The 27,796-nt window shown below is 46.0% G+C and overlaps 1 protein-coding gene across 5 annotated transcripts; it reads left to right on the top strand.

Annotated features, from left to right (window-relative positions):
- Nucleotides 3,094-26,890, top strand: RBBP7 (RB binding protein 7, chromatin remodeling factor). Of its 5 annotated transcripts, none has more exons than XM_003134956.6 (12): nucleotides 3,094-3,462; nucleotides 4,290-4,434; nucleotides 9,174-9,319; nucleotides 13,543-13,716; nucleotides 14,952-15,067; nucleotides 19,714-19,874; nucleotides 20,635-20,761; nucleotides 20,874-20,951; nucleotides 21,519-21,595; nucleotides 22,887-22,944; nucleotides 25,609-25,719; nucleotides 26,440-26,890. In XM_003134956.6, exons 1-12 carry the CDS (start codon nucleotides 3,447-3,449, stop codon nucleotides 26,506-26,508), a joined length of 1,278 nt encoding a protein of 425 aa, XP_003135004.1. In that variant the 5' UTR covers nucleotides 3,094-3,446; the 3' UTR covers nucleotides 26,509-26,890. The 5 variants fall into 5 exon arrangements, 4 of the variants coding, with proteins under 4 accessions (XP_003135004.1, XP_005673516.1, XP_003360284.1 ...); XM_005673459.2 differs by having other exon boundaries at nucleotides 3,137-3,462; nucleotides 13,570-13,716; XM_003360236.5 differs by lacking the exon at nucleotides 3,094-3,462 and adding an exon at nucleotides 3,648-4,003.

The following is a 27,796-nucleotide window of genomic DNA, read 5'->3' as shown; positions in this document are numbered from 1 at the left end:
CAGCGCTGGTCCAGTTGCTGGGAGTACAACAAAACAAAGATCTGGCCATCAATCCACATGCTAGTGCAGAAGAAAAAGCCTAGGAACAAACATTCGCCAGGTGGTGATAAGTGCTAAGAGAATAAAGAAAAGAAAGAGGATAGAAAGGGATCATCCGTGGGAGTGGATGAGGGTGTGTTGCTATTTTATAAAGGGTGGGGGGGGCTGGCTAGAGGTTTCAAAAACATACTAGTGTCCATTTTCAAACCACAAGCTGTGACTAAGCCCCAGCAGGAAATCACCGTAGGGGGTAACGTGCATATTTGAAAAAATAAAATAAAATGCCAGAGTGCATCACACATATTAGAGGTCAGCCCTGTGTGGTGTAATTTGTTTTGGTTTATACACAAGTGTACCAGTCTGTAAGGCAGAGTCAGCACGGAGAAAGTGGTGGTTAACACTACAGCAGCTTTATTTTTATTTATTTATTTATTTAGGCTTTTTGTCTTTTCTAGGGCCGCACCCGCGGCATATGGAGGTCCCCAGGCTAGGGGTCGAATCGGAGCTGTAGCCACTGGCCTACACCAGAGCCACAGCAACGCGGGATCCGAGCCGTGTCTGCGACCTACACCACAGCCCATGGCAACGCCAGATCCTTAACCCACTGAGCGAGGCCAGGGATCAAACCCGCAACCTCATGGTTCCTGGTCGGATTCATTAACCACTGCGCCACACCGGGAACTGAACACTACAGCAACTTTAAAGTAAGCAGTCTTAGAGGAAGGTACCTAAACCGGGCATCTCTCTGTGAAGACAGCCCACACCTTGTGCGTGCACCTATTGGTGCCTTATTCCATTAGCAGACTCAGCTGAGTTGCACGGGTGACCCCCCCCCCCAAAAAAAAACAAAAGACAACCACAAAGAAAGTGAGAGAAAAGATTAGGACCAGAGCTTAAGAAATTGGGGTGAAAGGCCAAACCAAAACGCAACAGTTAGCAATTCAGAGAGAAACCTCATATTTACATTTTTGAAGCAAAAAAGTACCTGACCAGAAAAAGACTAAAAAAAAATGTAGAGAAACAGAATTGACAGATTCAATTCAGAATCACAACAACAAAAATCCCCAACTAACCAAATATGCTGTACTTGATACTTCTGGATCAAATGGGTGACAGTGCCTGTATATTTTCAGCAACTCCCCAAATATCTGCTCCTTATTTCCTACCGGAACCCTCAGTAAAGTGGCCAGCATAAAGATTTCAAAGTCAGATCATCTGGAAAGATTTCTTTCAACCTTTTAAACATTTACTAGATTTTGGAAATCATGCCTACTCATCATAAGTAAGCAAAATATATTAATGGGAGACTGGAAATCATCTGCCAAGCCTTCTCTTACTCTGCACGTGAGCAAGCGCCTATTGTTTTTTTTTTTTTCCGATGCGCAGGGCAGCAAATGGAAGTTCCAGGGCCAGGGATCAAATCCGTGCCACAGCAGTGACCCAAGCCACAGGAGTGACAACCCGGGATCCTTAACCCGCTGAGCCACAGAGTAACTCCGAGGAGGTTCTCAATGAAGCAGAGTTGTTAAGACAATTATTCTAGAACAAGGTGGACAAATTACAGTCCTCCGTCTAAATGTAACCCACCACCTGTTTTTCTGTGGCCCACGAGCTTAAAATGATTTTTCCGTTTTCAAAAGGTGGGGGAAAAAATCAAAAATCAAAAGAACATTATGTGACACGTGAAAATTATATAAAGTTCAAACATAAAGTTTTACTGCAATATAGTCAGGTTCATCCATATTGCCTTAGGGCTGCTTTCTCGCTATAATGCGGCCGAGTACGTTGCTCGCAAAGCCTAACATATTTACTATCTGGCCCCTTTTAGAAAAACGTTTACCAACTCGTGTTCTAGAACCAGAGGACTGTACTGTTTAAACCCCTTCCGATCCTCTTCCCTCTCCAGCCGCTCCCCCCCAGCTCCCTAGCTTCAGTCGCTAACATTCTTGGGCCTGACACGAAAGGGGGAGCGTTATAAGAATGAATTGTATCGTATGGGAAACCAGAGACATCAGGCAGCAAATTTCTATATAAGGTAATAGGAGTGGTTCTGCCACGGACTGGGTTTGTTTCCCGATCAGCAAGGTGGGCATCAGAGCAGCAACTGCACGATTTCGTTTGAGAATCACCATGGTCACTGGCAAGAAGGCACTTGGAAAGTATCAAGGTAGCCTGTTTTCTCCTCACCCCCACGCACGCCTCAGGGGCTGCCAAGTTCCAGGGCAAAAAGGGCTCAGGCAAGCCGGCCCGGGTCAACTCTGCCCAGCTGCGCCAGCTTGGCGGGGGGGGGGGGGGTCACCCTAGGACCCCCGCAGGTGACAAGCATGACTCAGCAGGGCCCGGGGCTAGGATAGAGAGAAGAAAGCCTGTGCAGGGGCAAAATCCCCTGCAGTCTGAAAGACTGCAAACATCGTTCTAAAAACCCAAATTTGTGAAAACGTAATTCAAATCAGCTTCGGGGTGTTGGTGGCCTGTGCACAGGCCCCAGTTTAGCCAACCAGGGAGGCCCGGCGGCTTCTGCAGTCAGAAAACACCCGCGGCCTCTGCAAAAGTCCCCCTTTGCCTCCGACAAACAACACCTCGGCTCCACCAGGCCCCAGGAAAGGCTAGTCGGGTGGAGGGAGACCTTTCGAGGTGCACACAATTGCATGCCTGCGATTATCTGGGAGACTTTGAGGGCACAGTAATCTCTCGAGACCAGAAACCATTTTCCTCTCTCGCTCTGAGATTGTGCCTGGCTAAGCAGCAACAGCCTCCCTGCCCCCCTCCTACCCCCCACCGCCACGGCCACGGCCGCTGCAAGCAGCCACGCCCCGCGGCCCCAGGGCTCGCCGCCCCGGGGCTCACAGCCCCCACGCAGCTTGCACGCCGCACCTCCCTTCGCCCCACCCCCGCGCGCCCCCATCCGCCCCCGCGGCCGGCCCTGGGAGCGCCGGGCGAGACCTCGCGCCTGCGCCTCGCCAACTTCCTGCCGCGAAACGTCCCGCCCACCCTCCAGAAGCCCGCCTCCGAACGCCGCGTGAAACCTGCCTGCTGCACGTGATTGGTCGAAACCACCAAGCCGTTGGCTCCCAGGCCCGCCTCTCCACCGCCTCTCACTTTTCCCAGGGCGGATGCGCCTGCGCTCAGCTGCCTGGGCGGGCTGGGAGGCGCGGGTTGAAAAGTCTCGTTCCAAGTTTGGAGAGAGAGAGAAGAGCGTCTCAGACCTCGGTACCCGCAATCGGGGAGGAGGTAGGAGAGAAGGACGCGGCGTCTGGGGAGCACCCAGGCTGAAAGACGGAGCTGAGGCTTCGAGAGCTGGAAGTGTGTGACGCGCCTGGGAAAGGCAGGAGCGCCTACTGTTGGGCTGCTCTTGGCTAGCGAGGGGAGTCCGAGGCGGCGGCGAGGGGCAAACGACCCGACGCAAGATGGCGAGTAAAGAGAGTAAGAGGCCCTGCGGGGCGGCGCGCGCCGGGGCGGCGGGGGCGGCGGGCGCGCGAGGCCGCGGCACGCGCCGGCGAAAGGCGCGAATTGGCGTGAGGAGCAGGGGGCGGGGCCGGGCGCGAGGCTGGGCGCGCGCCTCGAGGGGCCTACGCGGGACGCGGCCGCGGCGCGGAGGGCTGCGAGCACTTCCGGAGCCGGGCGCGGGGCCGCGATTTGGGCCCCCTCCCCCCCCACCCCGCCACCCCCTACCCCCTCCGGCGGCGGCGCTCTCGGTCCCCGGGCGGAGGCGGCCTCCGTCGCCGGAAAGCGGGCGCGGCGGCTTCTTCCACGCGCGCGCGGCGGCCGCCTCGGGGTCGCGGCTCTTGTCCGGGGGAATTCTGGAACCCGTGGCTTATGGCTGCCGACGCGGGCTTCGTGGGAGCCGAGGCCTCTCCTGGTGGGGGATGGAGGGAGCGGGCCGATGGGTTTCTGCTACACGTGGATTCGTCTCGCCGGGTGGGTCGGGGAGCCTCTTTACATACGGCTCGTCATCTCCGAACAGGTGCGGACAGCTGTAGCGGCAAAACATTTGCGATGTCCGTGTAATTAATTACCCGATTCTGTATTCGCAGGCATTATTGATTTCAAAGTGGAGAGGGAAAAAAAAAAAAAAAAAAGCTTCCTGGTGTTAATATTCTCTCCACGTTGTGGACGAGCAGTTCGTGTCCAAATTAGAGAGAGAGGAGATTAGGTGTGGCCATCTCGAGGTGACCTCCGGTATCTGTGTACAGGTTTTGTTTTCGATCCCTCTCCGCCACTTAATCGTGTGGGCTTTCTCCAAATTTCAGTGTTTGAAGATACTGTGGAGGAGCGTGTCATCAATGAAGAATATAAAATCTGGAAGAAGAATACACCGTTTCTGTATGACCTGGTTATGACCCATGCTCTTCAGTGGCCGAGTCTTACCGTTCAGTGGCTTCCTGAAGTGACTAAGTAAGGGTTTCTGGCACCTTTTATTTTGCGTAAATTTAACTGTTGTCCTGGATTTCCTACTTTTTGGCGTTTTCTGTATGGAACGTAAGCATGTAGTTAGTTTAGCCCTTGGGTGAGGTGGCAGGTGATTTTTATTTTTAAAACTTAAGTGATTTGGGGGTTGGTTTCTGGCGTAATAATGTGGCGCTTAAAGGGGGAGAAAGAATCTGTTGTGAGATTAATGTTATTTGCGGGAGGCACCGGATATGTTTGACATTTATTGGGCATTAACATAGAGCAGCATCTTTTTGGGTGCCAGACTGGTGGGATTTCTTTAAAAACTTTATGGGAAAATAGCGTGCCTAGGAGTTGCGGCTGTGGCGCGATGGGATTGGCGGCGTCTCTGCAGCGCCAGGACGCAAGTTCTATTCCTGCCCCTGCAAAGTGTGTTAAAGGATCTGGCATTGCCGCAGCTGCGACGTAGGTCGAAACTGCGGCTTGGATCTGACCCCTGGTCTGGGAACTTGCATATACCGCGGGTGTGGCCATTAAAAAAAAAGAAGAAAGAAAACAGCTACGTGCAGAAAAGTGCACAAGTCATAAAATATGGCTTGATTAATTTTTGCGAAGCGCACACATCCTTGTAACCAGCCCCCAAGATAAATACGTGTTAATTGCAAAGGGGAAGAGAACTGAGCAGCAGTTCACTACCGGAAAGGTGGGGTTGTTGGCTTATAGTGTGGGATGGGATACACTTTGAAATTGCTCTTGGTCCTCTTAAGAGTATTCTTTTCAATTCTTTGTCAAATTCTCCGGTGATAACTACTGACATTTATTGAGTACTTAGAATACGGCATGGCACATCTCAAGAGTTTTGTGTCCTGTTATTTGGTTTAATACAACAGTAGAATAATTACTTTTTATCATTCTTGTTTTACCAATGTGGAACCGGGCTGAAATGTTGAATAACATGCCCCAGATCACACAGCTGGTAAGCGGTGGAGTGGGCTTTTGAACCCAAGCCAGGTGGCCCCAGAGTTGTGGCAACCTCTGCCCTAGGTTATCTTTTTCATACAGTTGCACATTTCCTAATAGAAACTTGGCCATGCACTTTTACAAGTGTGTTAAATTGTGAGCATATAATTTAATGAGGATTAATCCAACTCGAGAGAGGGAATTTTGTAATGTAAGAAATAAGAGTAAATAAATTACCTTCACATAAAACCGATATAACGGCTGGATTGTCCATATGCGAACATTGACTTCTACAGATAGGGACTTCCATTGGGCTTACCCCAAAATCTCAATGTCAATGTACAGCGGGAAGAAGAGCCGACAACTAAACACTGCAGACTTCTAAGTATTGATATTTATACCAACTTTGACCAGGGTATTGAGGTTCTGGTTTAGAGCATTGTGTGCGTTTGGCTCTTTGTTTAAAACTTCAATTTACATTTCCTTGGATCTTTTTGACCTAGTGTAACAATAGACAAGATGGAGGGCTTTAAGGTTAGAGACCTGAGTTTGAATCATGCCTCCTGCTTCTTGGCTTTGTGAATGAGGGCAAATCGGTCAGTCTCTATCCCCGAGTAGTCTGGTCTGTAAACAGAGGTGTTGGCGGTTCTCACTGCCTACATTTGAGGGAATAAATAAGATCACACATGTTGAAGTGCTGGCTGATGGTAATTCTGCCACCCCTTCCTATTGAGAAATAATTTGTTAGGGTGGAATAACTCTTCATTTGTATTTGAATGAAGGCTGCTTCTTGAAATCTTTAAAAAATGTTACCCACGATGTGGTTTGTGTAAAGGTTTTATTTATTTGGTGTGTAAAGATTTGAAAGATAATAGTTCTGTGTGTTTTCGGCCCAGATGTTACGTTTATATTAACACTTGGGAATTTAACAGAAATTAAATTATGTATTCCATGGTGTTCTCTGCATATGAGGAAGTGGGATCTGGTTGTGGGATGTGCAGTGGCTCTGGGAATGCAAGAAAATGCCAGCCAGCCTGCATTCTTGGGTGTTGAGGACAGCTGTGTGGTACTTTGCAGGGTTCTGTTCGGGGTATGAAGGGACAGTGATTGTGTTTTGGCACTCTTTAGAACGGTAGAAATATTGGCTACTCTTATATCCTGGCTTTTTGAGAGCTAGGCCTACTCAACCTCCTAAGGCTGGCCTTCTGTGTGTGTATAACGTGCTTCCGAATGATTACTTGCCCTCGTGGAGCTGTTGTCCTTCAGTTCAGTTAGGTGATAATCCAGAAAATTGATTTGACTCTTTTATATTTTTTATTTTGGTACCTCTAAGAAATTATTTAAATGGCGGGTCATTATTTCATCTCTGTTTGTCCCTCTCCCACTCACCCACCCCTTTTTCTCTTTCTCTTTTTTGGCTGCACCCACAGCATGTGGAAGTTCCCTGGGCCAGGATTCAAACCTGTGCCACAGCAGCCACCCAAGCCACTGCAGTGACAATGCCAGATCCTTAATCTGCTGTGACACAAGAGAACTCCCTTGAATAATTTCTTAAACATGTCGAGCCGGAACTCTCTACCTAAAAAGCTGTGTAATTACGCAAGTTCCGATACAGACTGCATAGAGTGAAAAAAATAAGGTCCTCTTCCACGTCCTCTCTCTCGTTCCCTCACCCAGAGCAGAAGCAGTCCTTATTTGCTTTCTTATCCATCCTGCCCGGCGTGAAGAAGGACATGCGACATCCTTCCGTCTTTTTCTCTGGTAGCAAGTTGTTCACTTGACTTTTTAATTAGGAGTTCATAATGGAAACTTTTTCATATTGACATGCTTAGATATGGGCTCTTGTTTTGAGGGCTCCATAGAATTTGATTTATGGGTATGTTTTTGTCACCACTTCTTTGCTGATGGATATTTGTTTTCAGTCTTTTGCTGCTTCCGCCAGTGCTGCTGAGAATAACCTTGTAATAATCTGTGATTGTTGGTTGAATTTCGTAGCAAAATTCAAAGTGGTCCAAGGATTCTGGCCTGGGAATGGACAAGGTCTTTTATCATTAGTGCTTCTGCAGCCTTAGGTGCATCCAGTTTTGGAGGAAAATGGTGTGATATTGATTGACTCAAGAAAACAGATTTGTATTTTAATTATGGAGATGAAAAAAAGGATTTTTAGTAAAAGGAAAAATCCTTATATGATGGAGTCAGGGGAAACTGGAATAACTGAATTTTAGAGTCTAAGGGAGTTTTTAATTAAGATGCTCCAGACTTTGCACTCCCATTCCTTAGAAAGCTCCTATGTGAATGGGTGTGTTTACCTGTATGTAACTTGTACCTGTTGGTTTTAGTATTTCTGCTTAATGCCATAAAAAACAAGTCATTTTCTTCCTTTTATGTCATCCATAACATTGTGGGGCCTTTCAAGTATTCCTAATCTCTTTCCAAATGGTTTTCATATGAGATGTGTTGAAGTCCACTTTGATTTGAAGCCACTATTCCCTATAAAGATTTCATTCTGAGTCCTAAAGTACATTGCCTAGAGCCTAATATTCTAAGTGTGGTTTTTCCAGTTCAGAATAGGTGGGTGAGTGCTCATGCGTATTGCCTCTCCCTCCCTGTGTAAGTTTATCTAAGATGAAATTAATTACTTTCTTCGAGAGCCACATCATCTTTGCCCACTGAACGTATTTTATTTCAGACCCGTGTCTTTTTTTCACATAAGCTGCTGTTGCTAAGCCATGGATGCCTTATTCTGTTCTTGGAGTTTTTGTGTGTTTATTGCTCTTTTTTTACCTCAAGCCAAATCTTGGTAAAATTTTGTCTTGTATTTTTTCAGTTATTACTAAGTTACATGCCTGGAGATAAATCCCTAAGCCTTTTTTCTAAACCACTGAAGCCTTTGTACTACTGAAATTTAGTTATACATAAATAGTCTTAAGTCGTCTGCTATTTGTTGGGGCTCAGAGCCCTACTTCTCAGTCCCCCTCACTGAGCTGGGACCATGGAACACGGGTGAAAATTGCTATTCTAGATAATACGAATGGGAATGCATTGTTAATAAATACAGGTGCACAATCATTGCTTGGACCAGGGTGTCAGGAGGCATCAGTGTCTTTTTCAGCCTCAAAGTGAGTTTATAAAGGGTAGGGAAACAAAGACCCTTCTTCCGTAAAAATGAGAATGCTCATTTAAGCACCGTAAACATAAATAAGGGGTTTTTACATCATGCTGTTTGCACTCATAACCTGTTTTTTAGGTGAAGAAACTGAGGCTTGTAAGGAAGCTGTGATTTAAGGAATTGCATATAGCTAATTTTAGTTTGAGCCAGGATTTAAACCCAGTGTTTCTGACTCAACCCTTTATTCTTTCATTCTACTTTGTTGCCTCTTATTGAGAGAGCAGAAGCATCTAGAGTATTAAAATTAAAGGCTTTTTGAGGAGTTCCCGTTGGTGGCACAGTGGAAATAAATCCGACTAGGCACCATGAGGTTGTAGTTCGATCCCTGGCCTCGCTCCGTGGGTTAAGGATCCGGTGTTGCGGCGAACTGTGGTGTAGATCGCAGACTCGGCTTGGATCTGGTGTGGCTGTGGCTGTGGTGTAGGCTGGCAGCTGTAGCTCCGATTGGACCCCTAGCCTGGGAACCTCCATATGCCGCCAATGCGGCCCAAAAAGGGGGGGGGGAGGGGTTAGGTGAGAGGTCATGATTTATGAATTCAGGGATCGGTGATGGACTGAATTTGTTAGCAACTGATTTCTAGTAGGATTAGTATGACTTATTTTCTTTCCTAAACAGACCGGAAGGAAAGGATTATGCCCTTCATTGGCTAGTGCTGGGGACTCACACATCTGATGAGCAGAATCATCTCGTGGTTGCTCGGGTCCATATTCCGAATGATGATGCACAGTTTGATGCTTCCCACTGTGACAGTGAGAAGGGTGGTAGGTATACTGTATATTCCAATATCGGTGTCTAAAGGAGTAGGCCTCTAATGATATGTTATTAACACTCTGTCCTAATAGCTTTTGGCCCAGCGGTTTAACTTCTAGGACTTTATCTTACACAACTTCTCACCCACATGTGCGTTAGGATTTGACAGTAGCATTATTTGCAGGATTGAAAAATTAGGCTCAACCTTGCAACTCCATTGTTAGTTCATCGGAAGTCATTTAAACAAATTGTGGTATGTTTGAAATACTGTGCAGCATTTACCACGAATGAGAGAACTCTGAAATTTCATAAACACATACACCGAGTGAGGTAAATCTGTATGCACTGGTATGGAAAGGTGTCCAAGATAAATTGAGTAACTGGTGTGTGTGATTATAGTAACTATTTTGGTAACACTAAGAATATTGCTATGCATAGGAAAAAGTCAGGCATATACACCAGTTAATAGTGGATTTTTTTTTTTTGGTCTTTTTATATCCGCAACTACGGCATATGTAGGTTCCCAGGCTAGGGGTCCAATCGGAGCTACAGCTGCCAGCCTGCACCACAGCTCAATAGCGGATGTTTTAGGGAAGCTCTTGACCCCCATCCCCCCATCCAAATGTACATTCCCCTGTTTGGGTATTCCCACACCACCCAAGTTTGGTGGTTTTGCTAGGAGGACTCGCAGGATTCAGTAGCACATTATATTCATAGCTGGAATTTGTTACAATGAAGAATACAGAACAAAAGCAGCTGGAAAAAGATAAGGCATCAGGGAGTCTAGGGAGGTCCAGCACAAGTCTCACCCAGGTCCACACAGGATGTGCTTTCTCTTTGGCAGCAACTGACAGGGATACTTGTGGACTATCTCTGCCCAGAGAAACCCATTTGAGGGCCAGGCTCTTAGTCTTTCATGGGGGGCTGATTTTGTAGGCACAGCATGCGGGCAGCCGGCCAGGACACCTGAAACTTGGTACCCTAGCGGTGAAGTCAGGTGCACATCGTCAATCTTAAAATCTGCGCAAAGCAAGCCTGACAGATTGGTACAGCATGGTCCGTTGCTCCAGGTGTACACCACGAAATCATCAACCCATCAGTGACATAGAACATTCTGAGGTCCATGTTCCCAGGAGCTGGTCAAGCTGTGAGGGCTAAGCAACCAGACCTGCTGGGTTAGTGCTTTCCCCACAGCCCCAGATGATTGAACAGATCTAACATTGTCTAGTATTTGCTTTAGGTTTTTTCTTACCGAAGCTAAAATACTACTTGACAGCTGGAGTCCTGCCATCCCTATGCCGTTCCTCCCTGCTTTCCTCTCCAGAATTCATCACTGTCCTGAAATTAGTGTACTCTCATCAACTAAAGTATTTTTGTCACTCAGACAGTAGTCAATGTCCATAATGTTTTGCAGTTTGCTTTTTTCATGTATTCGTGTGTGTATACTGTATAAATATCTCATTCTTTCCACTCCTGTATACCATTGTGATTAAACCTCCATTTATCCTTTTGTTAAGGTGCAGCTGAATTGTATCTGTGTGAGATTTTTGCCCTTATGAGCAATACGGCTGTCTTGTTTCTCCTTGTATACATGGGGAGAATTGATCTGGTGGAGTGAAATTGCTGAGTTGTATGGTATATTCATTGTCAACTTAAAAGAATATAGAACGGTTTTTGAAAATGATTTACTCAACCACTTTCACAATGCATAGTTTATTATCCTACAACGTTATGCATTATTTCTGTAAATTTTAATTTTTTTATGTTCATTTTTTTGCTTTTAGGGCCGTACTCGCGGTATATGGAGGTTCCTAAGCTAGGGGTCGAATCGGAGCTACAGCTGCTGGCCCACGCCACAGCAACGCCGGATCCTTAACCCATTGAGCCAGGCCAGGGGTCTAACCTGCAACCTCATGGTTCCTAGTCTGATTTGTTTCTGCTGTGCCACGATGGGAACTCCTGTAGATATTTTTATAATCAGAATTTTTAGGAGTTCCCGTCGTGGCGCAGTGGTTAACGAATCTGACTGGGAACCATGAGGTTGCAGGTTCGGTCCCTGCCCTTGCTCAGTGGGTTAACGATCTGGTGTTGCTGTGAGCTGTGGTGTAGGTTGCAGACGCGGCTCAGATCCTGCATTGCTGTGGCTCTGGCGTAGGCTGGTGGCTATGGCTCCGATTAGACCCCTAGCCTGGGAACCTCCATATGCCGCGGGAGCGGCCCAAGAAATAGCAAAAAAGACAAAAAAAAAAAAAAAAAAGAATTTTTAGTGGCTTTTAGTCCTAAAGTCTGTACTTAATTGGACTTTGAGCCTAAGAATTAGTTTCTGTGCATAATATACGGAATATGTGGGCATAATTAGGTTAGTAATCACTCGTCCAGTGTATCGTATTCTAACAAGTGACTGAAATAATTCACAGTTAACTCCTTTGTTTTCAGTTATGGCATTTTCTTTTTTTTTTTGGCTGCAGCTGAGGCATATGGAAGTTCCCTAGCCAAAGATCAAATCTGAACTGCAGCTGCAACCTATACCACAGCTGTGGCAGTACAAGCTCCTTAACCTGTGGCACTGCAGGGGAACTCTTCAGTTACGGTGTTTTAAATGGATACTATTATCATTAAGATAGTGATTTTTTTTTTCAAACTTTTTGAGTTTGAGAAAACAAGCCCTTGTGTGCCCAGTAAATCTTACCCAGAAATTCAGTTTTTATTAAAGGAGATCTGTTGAGTTTGTTTTAAGTAAAGGAGTTGGAAAACTTTGTAGCAGAGGGTGAGAAAGAACCCTTGGGGTCCCCGGGGGTGGGAGGTTGAGAATAAAAGCGGAGGCTTTGGAACTGTGTCTCCGGAGATGGCAGGCGATAGGATCAGGAGCGGGGGTCTTAGAAAGGCCGAAGCATTTTCTTCCATTGACATGATGGGAAGGGGAAGTGCTGAGGGGGAAGTGGGTGATTGCGTGTGGTTGTGTGAGAGGAGGTGTGTGAAATGGGACATGATGTTCAGCCACGCAGACATAGTAAGCGGTGTTCGCCGTAGAGAAGAATGGCTAAGTTCTGATCGGAAGCCATGGGAACCCGTGTTCACAGAGCGTTCCCACGGAGCGAGACCTGGCTGAAACCGAGAAATGGCTCCCTGCTTTCCCTGTTTTCACCAGGCCCCAGCCAGTCTGTTTTACTGGCTACCTGCTTGGCTCCCTTAGGCATTTGAATTAGTGTCCCTTGACCTGAGACACAGGGTGAGCTAAAAAGGAACGTGCAAAGAAGAAGCAACATAGGTCAGGAAGAAATAATAGTTATGATGGGAAGCCACTGAACTTCTGAAGTGTCAGCAAAAAATTCGAGTTTTTATCTTTGAGCACAAAAAAGAAAATGTTCTTGTTGCTATTATCTGCTTAGATGTTCTTTACTTGTATTCTTTCTGTGACATCTTGCTGCTTCTCAGACGTTATCGTACTTCTTATGTGGCTTTGTCACTTTTCCAAGGCCTTTTTGATAACTATTTAGCACCGTAGTCATATTCCCACACCAGAGAGGTCAGCCCGCTTGTTTTCACTTTGGTCCTCCACTAGCTGTTGAGCCACGTATTCTGGTGGAACCTGTGTGTGTGTGTATGTGTGTCTGTCTGTCTGTCTGTTTGGGGGTTAGGTAGCATGGATTTCCAACATGAGGATGTTTTTGACTTCAGACCCAAGGAGTGTTCTTACTTCTGGGGACGAACTTGGCTTATTACCTGGATACTAATTTATTTCCACACTTCCAAAAGAGGTGTATTTGAACTGAAAGGTGTGTTTATTGTGTGGTTATTTGAATTTTTGTGAATAACAAAACAGAGAGAAGCTGATTTTTAATTGTTTTAAATCCAAGGTAGAACCGAGGTAACTTGCGTAAAATACTTGTGTCACACTGTTTTCCAGTTCACATGGACTTGGAGAATAAATTCATTCCAAATGTCAGATGAGCCCGTATGTTTGTGTTCTCTCTTTGTCTCTCCCCCTTTCTCAGTTTGTATTGTATGCTGTCAGATTAAACTGGCTTGGCTTGGGGTTAAGGATCTGGCGTTGTCACTGCAGTGGTTTGGGCCGCTGCTGTGGTATGGGTTTGATCCCTGGCCCGGGAGCGTCCACATGCTGTGGGCGTGGCCCCCCAAAATAAAATAACTTAATCTCTTGGGTTGATTCAGCTAAGTGACTTGTGGATTTTAATCGTAAGTGTATGTGTTTATTTCTTTCTTCTCACATTAGAATTTGGTGGCTTTGGTTCTGTAACAGGAAAAATTGAATGTGAAATTAAAATTAACCACGAAGGAGAAGTAAACCGTGCTCGATACATGCCGCAGAATCCTCACATCATTGCTACAAAAACACCGTCTTCTGACGTGCTGGTTTTTGACTATACAAAGCACCCTGCTAAACCAGGTATGTAGTAAGAAAGTCAGACCACTGCTTGACCCTTCCTGATTCAGAATGGTAATTGCTTGGAGGCCTTTTTTTTGTTTTTTTTTTTTTTTTTTCTTTTTCCTCTTTCCCCTATTTTGGCTGCCCTGTAGCATATGGAGTTCCCGGCTCTTTGCTTTAACTCACTGTGCCCAGCTGGGGATCAAATCTGTGTCCTGGTGCTGCAGAGATGCTACTGATTCCGTTGCCCCACAGTGGGAACTCCTTGAGGTCATTTTTTAAACTCGGATTTTTTTAAGGTTTAGAAACAGTTTCGGGGGTCCCATGACCATGCTCAGGTTCACTATTTTACCAGAAGGACCTCACAGCAGGTTATATTCCTGGCTAAGACTTATTATACAAAGGGTTCAGAGCAAAAACAGGAGGAGAAAGATACACATCGGGCAGAGTCCAGAGAGGTCAGGCATACGCTTGTGAAGCCTTCTCCACTGGGTCACGTACATCGTGCTCTCTCTCTAGTAGCAAACCACAGGGGCATAAGCGTCTCTGCCCAAGGGAGCCCGTTTGAGTCCCAGCATCTGGGGTTTTTTATGGAGGTCTGGTCACATAGGTACATCCTGTTCTGTAACCAGCCATGGCAAAGGAAACTCAAGACCCCAGCGGTGAAGCCAGATACATCTTGAATCTTGCTCAACCATCCCGCAAGTCTCAACAAGCTGCCACAGCATGCTCCACCGCTCTGGGCGTACTCGGCTTCATCAGACAGCAACTTGAAGAATTTTGTGAGGGTCACATTCCCAGGGTTGGCTAGGTCAGTCGTGGTTGCAGGCTACCCTGGAGACATGTGAGGACTCAACCGCCAGATGTGCTGTGTTAATTCTTTCCTCCTAAATCTACTGAAAAAAAAAAAAAAACTGTCTTGGAGGTGGGGTGGGTTGTCACTATGTAAATTAGTGACATAGCTCTAGTTTTCAGTATTTTGTGTTAGAGCTTAGGAGTAGATTTTGCAAAGGAACCTGTCATGTTATGGTCACGAGACCTGGTTTGCATTGAGTATTTGGAGTGAAGCACAGAGAACAGCTTTTCAAGGTGGCTCTGGGGCAAACTAAGTCCTTGTTTGTGGTGGTGCTTTTCCAGGCATTAGAATAAATGCTGTAACTCAGGCAGGAGTGAGAATTTGCTCTTACCCGTTCTGATAGACAGGTGATCACTCAGTAGTTCATGTATTTGTTTTCTTTTTTTTTTTTTTTTTTAAGACCCAAGTGGAGAATGTAATCCTGATCTTCGGCTAAGAGGCCACCAAAAGGAAGGCTATGGTCTTTCCTGGAATTCGAACTTGAGTGGACATCTCCTAAGTGCATCTGACGACCATGTAAGAAACTTGCTCTTCCTAAGCTCGTGCACCTCGAATTAAAGACCGGGTCACACAAACAGCTCTGCACTGACAGAGACTTAGAGATGAAAGGTTTTCTAAGATGATACTGATTGTTGCGATAACATTGCCACAGGATTTAGAGCAATGGCTATCACTCTGCCCTTTTGAAGCCTTAGAATTCCACAGAACTCTTTGGAAGCAGCCTTAGAATGGAGGGGAAGTGGGCAAAAGGTGTCCCATTAATTAGAAGCGGACCTCCGTAATGGACACTCTACAGGGTGTTTGTGAAGCCTGATTAATATATAAATTACGTTTTAGTTTTTTTTTCCTTACTTTTAAAAAAGTGTACAATTCAATGGGTTTTAGTATATTCACAGACGTGTGCAACCATCATCACTGTCTAATTCTAAAACATTTTCATCAAATGTCGCAAAAAGTAACTCCATACCCACTAAGCAGTCATTCCTCACTCTTTGCCTTAGCTCCTGGCAAGCACTAATTTCTTTGTAGATTTGTCCTTTTTTGATATATAAATGGAAGCATATAATATGTGGCCTTTTCTGTTGGGCTGTGGCCTTTTCTGGTGGGCTGTATCTACTTAGCATAATGTTTTCAAGGTTCATCCATGTTAAAGCATATGTCAGTATTTCATCCCCTTTTACGGCTGAGTAATATTCCATTATATAGCTATACCACAGTTTATTCATTTATCAGTGGACATTTGGATCATTTCCACTTTGGGGCTATTTTGAGTATCGTGACTCTTGAACATTTTTGTACCAGTTTGTTTGTTTTTGCTTTTGCTTTTTAAGGCTGCACCTGCAGCATAGGGAAGTTCCCAGGCTGGGGGTCAAAACGGAGCTCTAGCTGCTGGCCACAGCCATAGCAACATGGGATCTGAGCCACGTCTGCCACCTACACCACAGCTCACAGCGGTGCCGGATCCCTGACCCACTGAGTGAGGCCAGGGATCAAACCCACATCCTCATGGATTCTAGTTGGATTGATTTCCACTGTGCCACAACGGGAACTCCATTTTTGTACAAGTCTTTGGATGTATGTTTTCATTTCTCTTGGGTGGAATTAATTCCTAGGAGTGGAATTACTGAGTCATATGGTAGCTCTATGTTTAGCTGTTTAAAGAACTGCCAAACTCTTTTCCAAAGCAGCTTCACTGCTTCACATTCCCACTAAGACAGTGTATAAGGGTTCTAGCTTCTTCATATCCTCACCAACACTTGTTATGGTCTGTCTTCATCATAGCCATTCTGGTGGGTGTGAAGTGGTTTCGATTTGTTTGTCCCCTATGACTAACAATATTGAGCATTTTTTCATGTGCGCACAGGCTGTTTTATTTGTTTTAGGGCCATGCTTGGGGCATATGAAAGTTCCCAGGCTAGGGGTTGAATCAGAGGTGCAGCTGCTGGCCTGCGCCACAGCCACATGGGATCTGAGCCACATCTGTGGCCTACAGTGCAGCTTGCAGCAGTGCCAGATCCTTAACCCACCGAGCAAGGCCGGGGATCGAACCCATGTCCTCAAGGATACTAGTCAGATTCGGTTCTGCTGCGCTACTGTTGGAGATGCCCACAAGTTCTTGATCAGATATATGATGTTAAAAGTTGCTCTCATTCTTTGGGTTATCTTTTCAATTTTTTGGAAGATTTCCTCTGAAGCACAAAAGTTTTAAATTTCAAATGCAGTTTATTTTTTTATGTCACTTTTGTTTTTGATATCATATCTAAGAAACCATTCTATAATCCAACATTACAAAGATTTACACCTATGTTTTTTCTGAGTTTTATAGTTTTATCTTTTTTTTTTTTATTTTTTAGTCTTTATAGGGCCACACCCACAGCATATGGAGGTTCCCAGGCTAGGGGTCGAATGGGAGCCACAGTTGCTGGCCTACACTGGAGCCACAGCAACACCAGATCCAAGCCGTGTCTGTGACCTACACCACAGCTCATAGCAACGCTGTATCCTTAATCCACAGAGCGAGGCCAGGGATCGAACCCTCAACCTCATGGTTCCTAGTCAGATTCGTTTCCAGTGTGCCATGACGGGAACTCCAGTTTTATCTTTTATATTTAGGTCTTTGATCCATTTTGATAGATATGAGGTAGGGGTCCAGCTTCATTCTGTGCATGTGGATATTCAGTTTCCTGAGCACGGTTTGTTACAAAGACTAATCTTGGAAGTTTCTTCGTGGTGCAGTGGGTTCAGGATCTAGCATTGCTGCAGCTGTAGTGCAGGCTGCAACTACAGCAGAGGTTCATTTGACCTCTGGCCTGGGAACTTGCACATGCCACAGGTGTGGCCAGAAAAAGGGAGAAGACTCATTTTTGCCTATTGAGTTGTCTTGGCATCCTTCATGTTAAGTGTATTAGCATTAAAACACAGGGACCTTGTTAATTTATCATAGATGAACGGTGGTAGCATTCTTGGCACAAACAGCTGCGTGTTTTCTCTTGTGGTTCACATACCGTAAGCCAAAAGTGTGTGGTGTGACCCCAAGCACAAGCCGAGAGGAGACTTCTGGAGCTTTTGAAAGCAGCCCTTCTTTAATGACTTGTTAATTGCATTTGTGTTAAGATTTGTGAAATACTGAAAGTAGGTAATTGGCCCAGTCAAGATTATTTAGTTATAAGCAACCAAACCCAATTCTGGCTGCTTTTTTTGAAAAATAATTTTTCGGAGTTCCCGTCGTGGCGCAGTGGTTAACGAATCCCACTAGGAACCATGAGGTTGTGGGTTCGGTCCCTGGCCTCGCTCAGTGGGTTAAGGATCCGGCGTTGCCGTGAGCTGTGGTGTAGGTCGCAGACGTGGCTCAGATTTGGCGTTGCTGTGGCTCTGGCGTAGGCCGGCAGCTATAGCTCCAATGAGACCCCCAGCCTGGGAACCTCCATATGCCGTGGGAGTGGCCCTAGGAAAGGCAAAAAGACCAAAAAAAAAAAAAAAATTTTTTTCTCGGAGTTCCCGTCGTGGCGCAGCAGAAATGAATCTGACTAGGAACCATCAGGTTGCAGGTTCCATCCCTGACCTTGCTCAGTGGGTTGGGGATCTGGCGTTGCCGTGAGCTGTAGTGTAGGTCGCAGACGTGGCTCGGATCCGGCATTGCTATGGCTCTGGCGTAAGGTGGTGGCTATGGCTCCGATTCGACCCCTAGCCTGGAAACTTCCATATGCTGCAGGTACAGCCCTGAAAAGCAAAATAATAATAATTTTTCTCTACTTGTTTGTTTTAAATTCTCGCATTTTTTCTTTTTAAGACTACTCTTCAGGTGAATTTTCTGAGTGACTCTTTTTTAAGTCTCTTTATTTTTTAAAAATGTATACCTGTTTAACACATTTCTCCTACCCTCCACCCCTGGCAACCACCAGTTTGTTCTTGATGAGCTTTGTGAGTAAATAGTGCGGAAGTGAACATGGGGGTGCATATATCCCCAAGGGGGATTTCTGGATCATAGGATAGTTCTATTTTTTTACTTTTCGAGGAACCTCCAAAACTATTTTCCTTAGTGGTTGCGAAAACAACACTGGCTGATTTAAATAGAAAAGGAATTTATTGGAAGGGCATTGGGTGGGTCGCTCACACGATTGCTCCGTTGGCTAGAAAGTGACCTGAAAAGAGGAGAGGCCAGATCGCTGACCCAAATCAGGCCAGTGAGGATGTCACTCGTACCACCCCTGGAAAGTGGATGGATGTAAAACACACCCCCGGCACCTGTCATCAGAACAGATTCTCCTTTGGTGCTGTTCACAGTTCACAGACTTGGTGCACTGGTAGCTTGCCATGTCTTTGCAGCCATGCTTCAAGGGTCTCCCTCAGTTCCCTGAAAGGAAGCTTTCATTTGTTTCCCTCAAAGTGGACCTAGGAGAGTCTCCCAAACCGAGAGAATCGCTTATATGCTCGGGAACTTCATTGCTAGTACTTTTTGAACACACCACGCAGTGAGTTGCCAGTCTTAACTAATAGCTGACATTTCCCAAGGGCTCCCCATATGCGAGGCATCTTGTTAATGTTCCCAGGATCCTTTTGAGATGAGGAGCCAGGTGAGGGCAAGAGTTACATGCGTGTAAATTGTGCATCTGCATGTCTAAGTATCAGCAGAGACTAAGGGCCACATGTATTATGTAACATTTTCATGTAAAAAAGTGATTTTAAAAAGAGAGGAAGCTAGGAGTTGCTGTCGTGGTGCAGAGGAAACGAATCCGACTAGGAACCATGAGGTTTCGGGTTTGATCCCTGGCCTCCCCTCAGTAGGTTAAGGGTCTGGCGTTGCCATAAGCCTTGGTGTAGGTCTCAGATGCTGCTTGGATCTGGCCTTGCTGTGGCTGTGATGTAGGCCAGCAGCTGCAGCTCTGATTTGACCCCTAACCTGGGAACCTCCATATGCCACAGGTGCAGCCCTAAAAAAAAAAAAAAAAAGACAATGAAGTATACATGAGGATGCAGGTTCAATCCCTGGACTTGCTCCCTGGGTTAAAGGATCCGGTGTTGCTGTGGCTGTGGTGTAGGCCAGCAGCTACAGCTCCGATTTGACCCCTAACCTGGGAGCTTCCAAATGCCATGGGTGCAGCCCTAAAAAGAATAAGTAAATAAACTCAGTCCCTTATAACTCTTGTTTGTTCCTTCTTCAGACTGTCTGTCTGTGGGATATCAATGCAGGACCAAAGGAAGGCAAAATTGTGGATGCTAAAGCGATTTTTACTGGCCACTCGGCTGTTGTAGAGGATGTGGCCTGGCACCTGCTGCATGAGTCATTGTTTGGATCTGTTGCTGATGATCAGAAACTTATGATGTAAGGTGGAAAATTCAGTGGGGTCTCATTATGGGATGTCCTGAATGACCGTCAGTGATTGTGCTGGCCTGTGGTTGGTTGGTTGGTTTTTCTTTTTTTAATTTATATATGGCCTGCAAAAAAAGACAAAACCCAGCTTTAGTGAGGTCCAATTGATAGAATGATAAACTGCCAGTAGGTATGGGCTTTTAAAATTCAAATTACTGTTCTGTATGATTGAACACAACTTTGTATTTCGAAAAAGAAAGGAGAACAGGTCTGTAAACATGAGGAAGGCCGCTTGGGGCAGTGGTATATATATATCACAGGTGGGATCAAGGTGGCTTCCTTTGAAGCCGAGGGAGAAGAGTGATTGTGTCAAGGCCCGGCCCCAGGGCTGCCTTCATTCAGCTGCCTGACATGCTTTTTATTTCATGAACTCATGTCGGAGGCAAGCAAGACAAAATACTGAAATTTGAGAAGGCCAGCTAGGTTTTAGGTATCAAATGGTTACCTTGTTTTCAGCGTAGTATATTGCGGATGCTGGGAATACTTGGAAGTCCAGGGGGGACCTGAAGGAGAAAGCCGCAGTGGCCGGGGTTTGTTTGCTGTAGGTTTAGAGCCTACCCCTTGGGTTGGACTCTGCGTGCTTGGGGTCTCTGAAGAGGCGAGTGTGCGGAGAGCAGTGGTGTAGACGCTGCTGACGGGGGCGCGGGAGAGAGGCGGGGCGGGGTGGAGTGGCCTGCTTGTGTCCTGTGTGCCTTGTACCCCTGTGTTGTAGATGGGACACCAGGTCCAATACCACCTCCAAGCCGAGCCACCTGGTGGATGCACACACCGCCGAGGTCAATTGCCTGTCGTTCAATCCCTACAGCGAGTTCATTCTCGCCACTGGCTCTGCGGATAAGGTTTCTCAATTTTTGCATACTTGGTATTTTATGAACGCCCTTGTCTTGTCCTGTAACACCTGAACTTTCTTACGTAACGTGAAGAAACGAATTCCTTTTTATTGTTCTTCAGACTGTAGCTTTATGGGACCTGCGTAATTTAAAATTGAAACTCCATACCTTCGAATCTCATAAAGATGAAATTTTCCAGGTAAGTGACAGTTTTCTGGTGTTTGTGTCAGATTTTCATAACTTTTTGGTAGAGGGAAATTAAAAAAGATTTCTCCTTTTATACGGTCAGCATAGAACACGGTGTTTTATTTTTTAAGCTCCTCTTCCACTATATAAATGGGAAATAATGTGGAGGTTTTTTAGAAACTATTAGTTCAGAGGTAGAAGAAAAATCTTGCAAAACAGGATCCATTGAAAAAATGAAATCCAAGAATTCTTCCTTGAAGGTATGTCAGCATAGTGGGTTCTCTAGTGAAAAAATACCTTGTATATGGTTGAAAATTGAGATTTTCACTTCATTGAAAGATTTTGAAGCTTCTGGGGTGGTTTTGGGGCCGAATAAGTGTGTTGGACCCTTAGCTGAGTTTCCCTGTGTTTTGGAGAGATGGGCCACTTTGAGTGCCTGAAAGGATAGGACAAGGAGGGTGAGGGCCTGTAGGCCAAGGCGAGGCTACCGTGCACGAAATGGGAACATACCCAGGATTAGAACAAAATCCACCAACTTTGGAATGGATGAGTCTTTACATTTGCAAATGTAAACTTGCAGGTCCACTGGTCTCCACATAATGAAACTATTCTGGCTTCAAGTGGTACTGATCGCCGTCTGAACGTGTGGGATTTAAGGTAACTCAGAATCTCGTGACAAGAAATTGCATAAATATGCTAATCTGGCAGGTTATGTAATAATTCATAAACTAGCAGAGCAATTTGCTAACCCCATTAATAAGTCTAAAAGTAATTTTAAGTGCCTTCCTGAAGAGTCTTTGTTCCATAAAATAGAAGCGAATCAGCATTGGTCTGTAAAATAAATGTATGCCAACGTGAGTTTTGTGTCTCTGTGCCTACTCAGGCCTGACGTTGGGGTACGGGGTGGCGGGGGGTGTGACATCCGTATGTTGGGTTTCACAACCCGCTTGCTGTGGAAAGAAAGCGTAAAGGCGTCGGCGCCTCCTGTTTCATTGGATCTCACGTCCACCTGCAGCACTGGTCTCCGTTTTTCTCCCGTTTGCTGTTCTGTGCTTTCGTTGACTGTTTTCTCAGGGATGAACCCGGGCTGTGGGTTGTGTAAGTGCTGAGGATGAACTGGGACGCCAGCACAGCCCATGCTGCCAGAGAGGTCATGTTCTTTTGGGGACTCACCGTGGTCCCAACTCTCAATTCCCTGACTACAGAGTTGCTATTCTAAGAATTTCAGACGCCTTTGGGGTTTTTTTAGCCTTTAGAGCCATAGATGATGTTGCACAGTTCCGTACATTCCCCCAAGATGTTCTTATCTCAAGTTCACATCATGAAAATGCCGAAAGTAACTTCATTCCTACCTGTGTTGCTTTGACTTTGCTTTGACATGGACTAAGTTTTTAGTCCAGATTGCCTTCATTATCGAGACAGGAGGCCCCCTCTTCAGTGTACGGAACAGAGACACTGAGGAGAAAATGTTTGTATGTAAAAATTCTAAACAGCCAATGTTCCATGTTCTTATGGCCATGATAGATGCTGGGAAATGTAGAGAATCTTTAAAACAAGCATTTCAGTATATTCTTTTTCATTTGAAAACAATTTTAGTAGTAAAATTAGAAACCTAAAACAAGGAGTTCCCATTGCGGCTCAGTGCTAATGAACCCACCTCATATCCATGAGGATGTAGGTTCGATCCCTGGCCTCGCTCAGTGGGTTAAGGATCCGGTGTTGCTATGAGCTGTGGTGGAGGTCGCAGAAGTGGCTCAGATCCCGTGTTGCAGGCCAGTGGCTACAGCTCCAGTTCAACTCCCAGTCTGGGAACCTCCACATGCTGTGGGTGCGGCCCTAAAAAGCAAAAATAAAGAAAGAATAAGATGTGATGTCTGGGCTGATGCTGGCTTTGCAAATACTCCTGCTATAAGAACTTCAGTAACGAAGGCATGTTCTTTCTTAATAGCAAAATTGGAGAAGAACAGTCGGCAGAAGACGCAGAAGATGGGCCTCCAGAACTCCTGGTGTGTACTGGCTTTCCTCATACAAGATGAAATGTCATGTGGACATTGGCCTGTTTATCATTGTTTCGCATCTCTGGAAAATGAGTCAAAAACCTCAAATTTCACCTCTTAAAGATGATTTCAAATTGGAAGCGCTAGAGGTTATCGTGATAGGGTTTTGGCGTTTATTAAAAATAGTAAATAGAGCCCAGTGGATTTTTACCAATATTTCAGTGAGAAGAATTTAGGCTCCTGGCAAATAGTGTATAGTAATTTCTCCCTGGTTCTCAGTAATAATGTTTCTGAGGGTTTAGTGGGGCGGGGCTTTGATGCTGTTAGCAGGACTTAACACTTTCTCACAGTGTGAAAAAACGGTATGACCTGACTTGTAAGTTCCTTGCTCAGAAAAATGAATGCTTCCCCGATCTTTCACCTGTTCCTAATTAAATTATTTTGGCATCTCCTCAGCCCTTTGAAGGTTTACGAGGTGGTATCTGTCCTGTCCTGTCCTTCTGTCTCAGTCCTTCGTTGTACACTTGAAGTCCCTTTTCTGGGAAGCGTTGCCAGTCGTTTGGCAGAATCGCTTGTTCCTCTGTTCCGCGTACTTAGCTCTTAGACCAGTACGAATTCGCTTTGTACACTTGGGCTTTGCCCACCACTTGTAAAGAAGGCTGTCGAGGGTGAGCCCTGCTCGCAGAAGAGGCTTGCTAAAGCCGGCGCACTGTGCCCATCGGGGAGCCTCTGCTCCTGTCCGCTGTTCCCATGCCCTGCAGCACTGGATTGTGGCAAAGACACACCAGCGTATTTCGTGTTAACATAGTGCTGCAGTTTTTTTTTACTTTAGTAATACCTTTATTGATGAATATTTGGCAGGACATACAACGAACTGTTTTTAGAGTAAACACTGCCGTGGTTTTTAGTAGTTCATAGAGTTGGACAGCCATCACAAGTCTGTTTTAGAACATTTTTGTCCCCTTGTAAAGAAAGTGTGCCCTTTACCTCTTGGCCCCCAGGCTTCTCCTTTCACCAGCCCCTGGCCACCTCTGATCTACTTTCTGTCTCTAGATGTACCTGTTCTAGACATTTCATATGAAAGGAATCATATGTGGTCTTTGTGACTCGTTCTTGCATTTAGCATAATGTTAAGGTTTGCAGCTATTTTTTGATGCTGCAGGGAGACGGTAGTGTGTTATGCCTCTGTAACAATTTCATGGTCTCTGAGGACATCTAGGATTTTCCTTTTTTTGAAAGTGGGACTCTGGGAGTTCCCATCGTGGCTCAGTGGTTAATGAACCCGACTGGTATCCATGAGGATGCGGGTTCAATTCCTGGCCTTGCTCAGTGGGTTAAGGATCCACTGTTGGCATTGAGCCGTGCCGTAGGTTGCAGATGCGGCTCAGATCCGGCTTCGCTGTGGCTGTGTAGGCCGGCAGCTGGAGCCCCCATTCGATTCCTAGGCTGGGAACCTCCATGTGTTGTGGGTGCGGCCCTAAAAAGACCAAAAAAAAAAAGCCGGGGGGGGGGGTGGGGGAGTCTGCAATCAAGGGATGTTTGAGTGTAATAAACTGGATACTAATTTACATATAATATCTTGATTTGATGACTCTTGCATATATTCCCAGCCATTGGTCCAAGTATGTTCATTTATAACTTTTTTTTTTTTTTTTGACTGCCTGCCGCAAGTTCTCAGGCCAGGGATCAAACCTGTGCCATGGCTGTAGCCAGAGCCACAGCAGTGACAACACTGAATCCTTCACTCACTGATCCACCAGAGAACTCCCCCCATAGGATTTTTAAAAGCTACTTAACCCATCTCATTTTAAAACTGATAACATTGCGAGGTAAAGTAGTTAACTTGCTTATAACCTAACTGGTGAAGAGCCAGCAGCGCTTCTTGCCGAGGTAGCGTCAGATCAGACCTTCTGTCGGGAAGGGCGGTGTCTCCGTTCCTGACAAAGTGTTCCTGTCGGCCTTGGGAGAATGAGTTGCTTCTGAATCGTCATTCCACGGCCTTGCCGTGAGGTTGTCTGCCCCCTAGAGCATTTCGCAGCAAATAGCTCCCTTTCACTCGGACGAGGACCTTGTCAAGGCCCTGGAGTCCTTCCCCGCCAAGCGCTGGGGCGGCGCACCCTGAAGAGCTGGCTGGCTGAGGGGGATGCCCTTCCTTCAGAGTAGCGGGGACGAGGGGGTCCTTCGGGGGCTGCAGAAGCAGGAGACTCCGAAGCGGGGCCGGTTTTAGGAAGGCCTATGTCATACACGACATCCTGGAGATGCATTAGCTTGAGTATTCGAATCTCACTGTATTATCTGATGATGAGGCTGAATGTGTGTGTTGCTTGTCGTAGCTGGGGAAATGGCACTGCGGTCGTGTAGGAAGATGTCCTTTGTTTTAGGCGATGCAGGCTGACGTATTTCGGGGTGAGGTGTCCTGTTGCCAGGTTGCTGGAGTCTTCTCCGCAGGCGTCGTGCTCACACAACAGCAGTGTTTGGAGAATCTAGGTGAAGGTTATTCAGGCATTCATGGCCCTGTCCTCTCACCTTTTCAGAGGGTTTGAAAAGTGGCAAAATCAAAAGGGCTGGAGGACTCTGCTGCAGTTCAGCAACCCCCAGCTGCAGGAATGATGCCCGAAAAACTAACTTCTAACACAAGATTTGAAACCAAAGCTTCTTTGTTCTTCTTTACAGTTCATTCATGGAGGACACACTGCCAAGATATCAGATTTTAGCTGGAACCCCAATGAGCCTTGGGTCATTTGCTCAGTGTCGGAGGATAACATCATGCAGATATGGCAAATGGTGAGCTGAGATACTCCTTTTTCCTTAAGAACTATCTTGTCAGGGAGAGATTTTACCAAGGATACCACGTAATAGAACTATTTCACACATTTCGGTGCGTGTTATATCCGATATTTCGGAAAAGGAAACAGTCTTGTCCTTGTCCCACTTGACCATGTCTTTAGCTCACTGTGCACCTGTCGGGTTGGGAGAGAGCTGTGGACGTGTTGATGTAGACAGAGCATCTGCTCCGATGTTCGTGACCGTTGCCCTCTTCAGCCGCCTCTTGGCCTCGCTGCTCTTTGTGCAGCAGCCGCTGTGTCGCAGGCGTGAAGGGGAGAGGAGGGGACGATCCCGAGTTCTGTGGCGAGGAGCACAAAGCACTTGACATTTCTAAGGCGCTGCTGTGAAGAGGCCCTTTCATAAAACACAGGACTCTTGCTCCCTCTTAGGTCGGAACTGTTTTTGGAGAACATCTTTTATGGATACGCCAAAGTAGTAGTACATGGGCGGCTTAGGTCTCTTTTTGGGAATCGACATGGGCAAGTAGTTTTTGACAACACTGGCCTTTTTCCTCATTACATTCATTAAAGCCTTGGAGGGCGGCACACAGAGAGGAAACTGCTAAGTAATTACTCTGTGACTCCTAGCGTCTGGACAGAACGATTCAATGCTATTTCTAGGTAGTCTTGTAAAATCTCCGGGCAGTTTTACCTGATTTTATTTGGTTATTATCTCCAGGCTGAAAATATTTACAATGATGAAGAGTCAGATGTCACAACATCGGAACTGGAGGGGCAAGGATCTTAAACCCAAAGTACGAGCAATGTTTCTCTTGAATGTAATGCTACACACATGCTTGGTTTATCAAGCGCCAACATGGCATTGTATAGTAGGAAGTCTCAGTGGTGGCGTATGGCGTTCTTTACCTTCTGATCCTAGCACTTTGAGTGAGCTGTTGCGTACTGTATCATATTGTAGCTTTTAGGGAAGAAAGAAATGTTGCTTAAGAAAGAAAGATCAGCGTTGTTTTAAAATACGAGTAGCAGGGGACTGCCTTTGATTCAACTATTTTAAGTCTTGTTTTCTCAAACTAAGTGCTTGCTGTTCCCAAATATGCAAGAATAACTTTTACACTTTTTCCCTCCAACACTTCTTGATTGGCTTTGCAGAAATAAAGTTTTAAAATAAATTTTGTTTTATTCTCTTAGAACCCCGGGGGTGGTGTGGTGGTCGTGTATGTCTGTCTGTCCCCTTCTTAGGAGGAAGCTGTTAGGTACACACGCTGAGAACCTACGGGCTTTCTTTCCAAGGTACGTGATTTTATCCTAACGCACATGTGGACAGAAGGTAGGGGTCTGTGTTTTGTGGTTGCTTTGGGAATCTCGAACCACCTAATTTACATGTCATTTGCCCCATAGGCTATTTGTGCCTTAACTTGGGCCGTTAGTTTTAAACGCTGGATTTCTCCCCAAGAAAGAATGAAAGCTGACTTGCTGATGTGGCAGGTCAGCAAAGGGGACAAACCAGCCTGCAGCTTGGCCTGAAACCTCTTCTGTAAGGCCTGCCAGCTAGGGATGGTTTTTACATCGAGTTTTCATGGTGGTTGAGCAAAAAAATTCACCAGCCCAAAGACAGAGAATGACCTTCCGACCCTAAAATACTTACTCGACCTGACTCGGAGAAAAGATGTGCCAACCCTTTCTTATACTTGATTGTATCATGTGCTCAAGTGCTTGTCAGCCACCGGCAGAGAAGGCCTTGAGTGTCGGCCTCCGTGCTTGTCCCCACCCCGCGCCTTCCTGCTCTTCAGACAGCTCATTCCAGAGCATAATACCAGGAGCTGCCCAAACCAAAGACACCCATGGTCCTTGGAGAGTTTTAAAGCTGCGACGGCAGCCACACTGTTCAGTTTTTCTAGGCGCCTGTGTTGGAGGTTAGAGGCGCTCACGGGCCCGGGTGTGTAAAAGTCATCTGCTGCCAGGAGTGGCTGGCGCCCCATCCCTTCTTTCCTCAGTTGTGCAATAATGAAACGGCCTTCAGCGGCCTTTGCCCTTGGTCGACACTGAAGGTCACACAAAAGAACACACGGAAGCTG

This window comes from Sus scrofa, chromosome X (assembly GCF_000003025.6).
Source record: "Sus scrofa isolate TJ Tabasco breed Duroc chromosome X, Sscrofa11.1, whole genome shotgun sequence".
Classification (NCBI taxonomy): Eukaryota; Metazoa; Chordata; class Mammalia; order Artiodactyla; family Suidae; genus Sus; species Sus scrofa.
The sequence above is the reverse complement of the archived record's forward strand: the minus strand, read 5'-3'. Positions and strand labels throughout refer to the sequence as shown.

Bases quoted from the DNA above. Each gene is read 5' to 3' on its own strand.
- RBBP7 (XM_003360236.5), top strand. From the start codon at position 3,856: ATGGCTGCCGACGCGGGCTTCGTGGGAGCCGAGGCCTCTCCTGGTGGG. The intron at 4,435-9,173 runs GTAAGGGTTTCT...TTTCCTAAACAG, and splicing joins TGGCTTCCTGAAGTGACTAA to ACCGGAAGGAAAGGATTATG. The intron at 20,762-20,873 runs GTTTCTCAATTT...ATTGTTCTTCAG, and splicing joins CCACTGGCTCTGCGGATAAG to ACTGTAGCTTTATGGGACCT.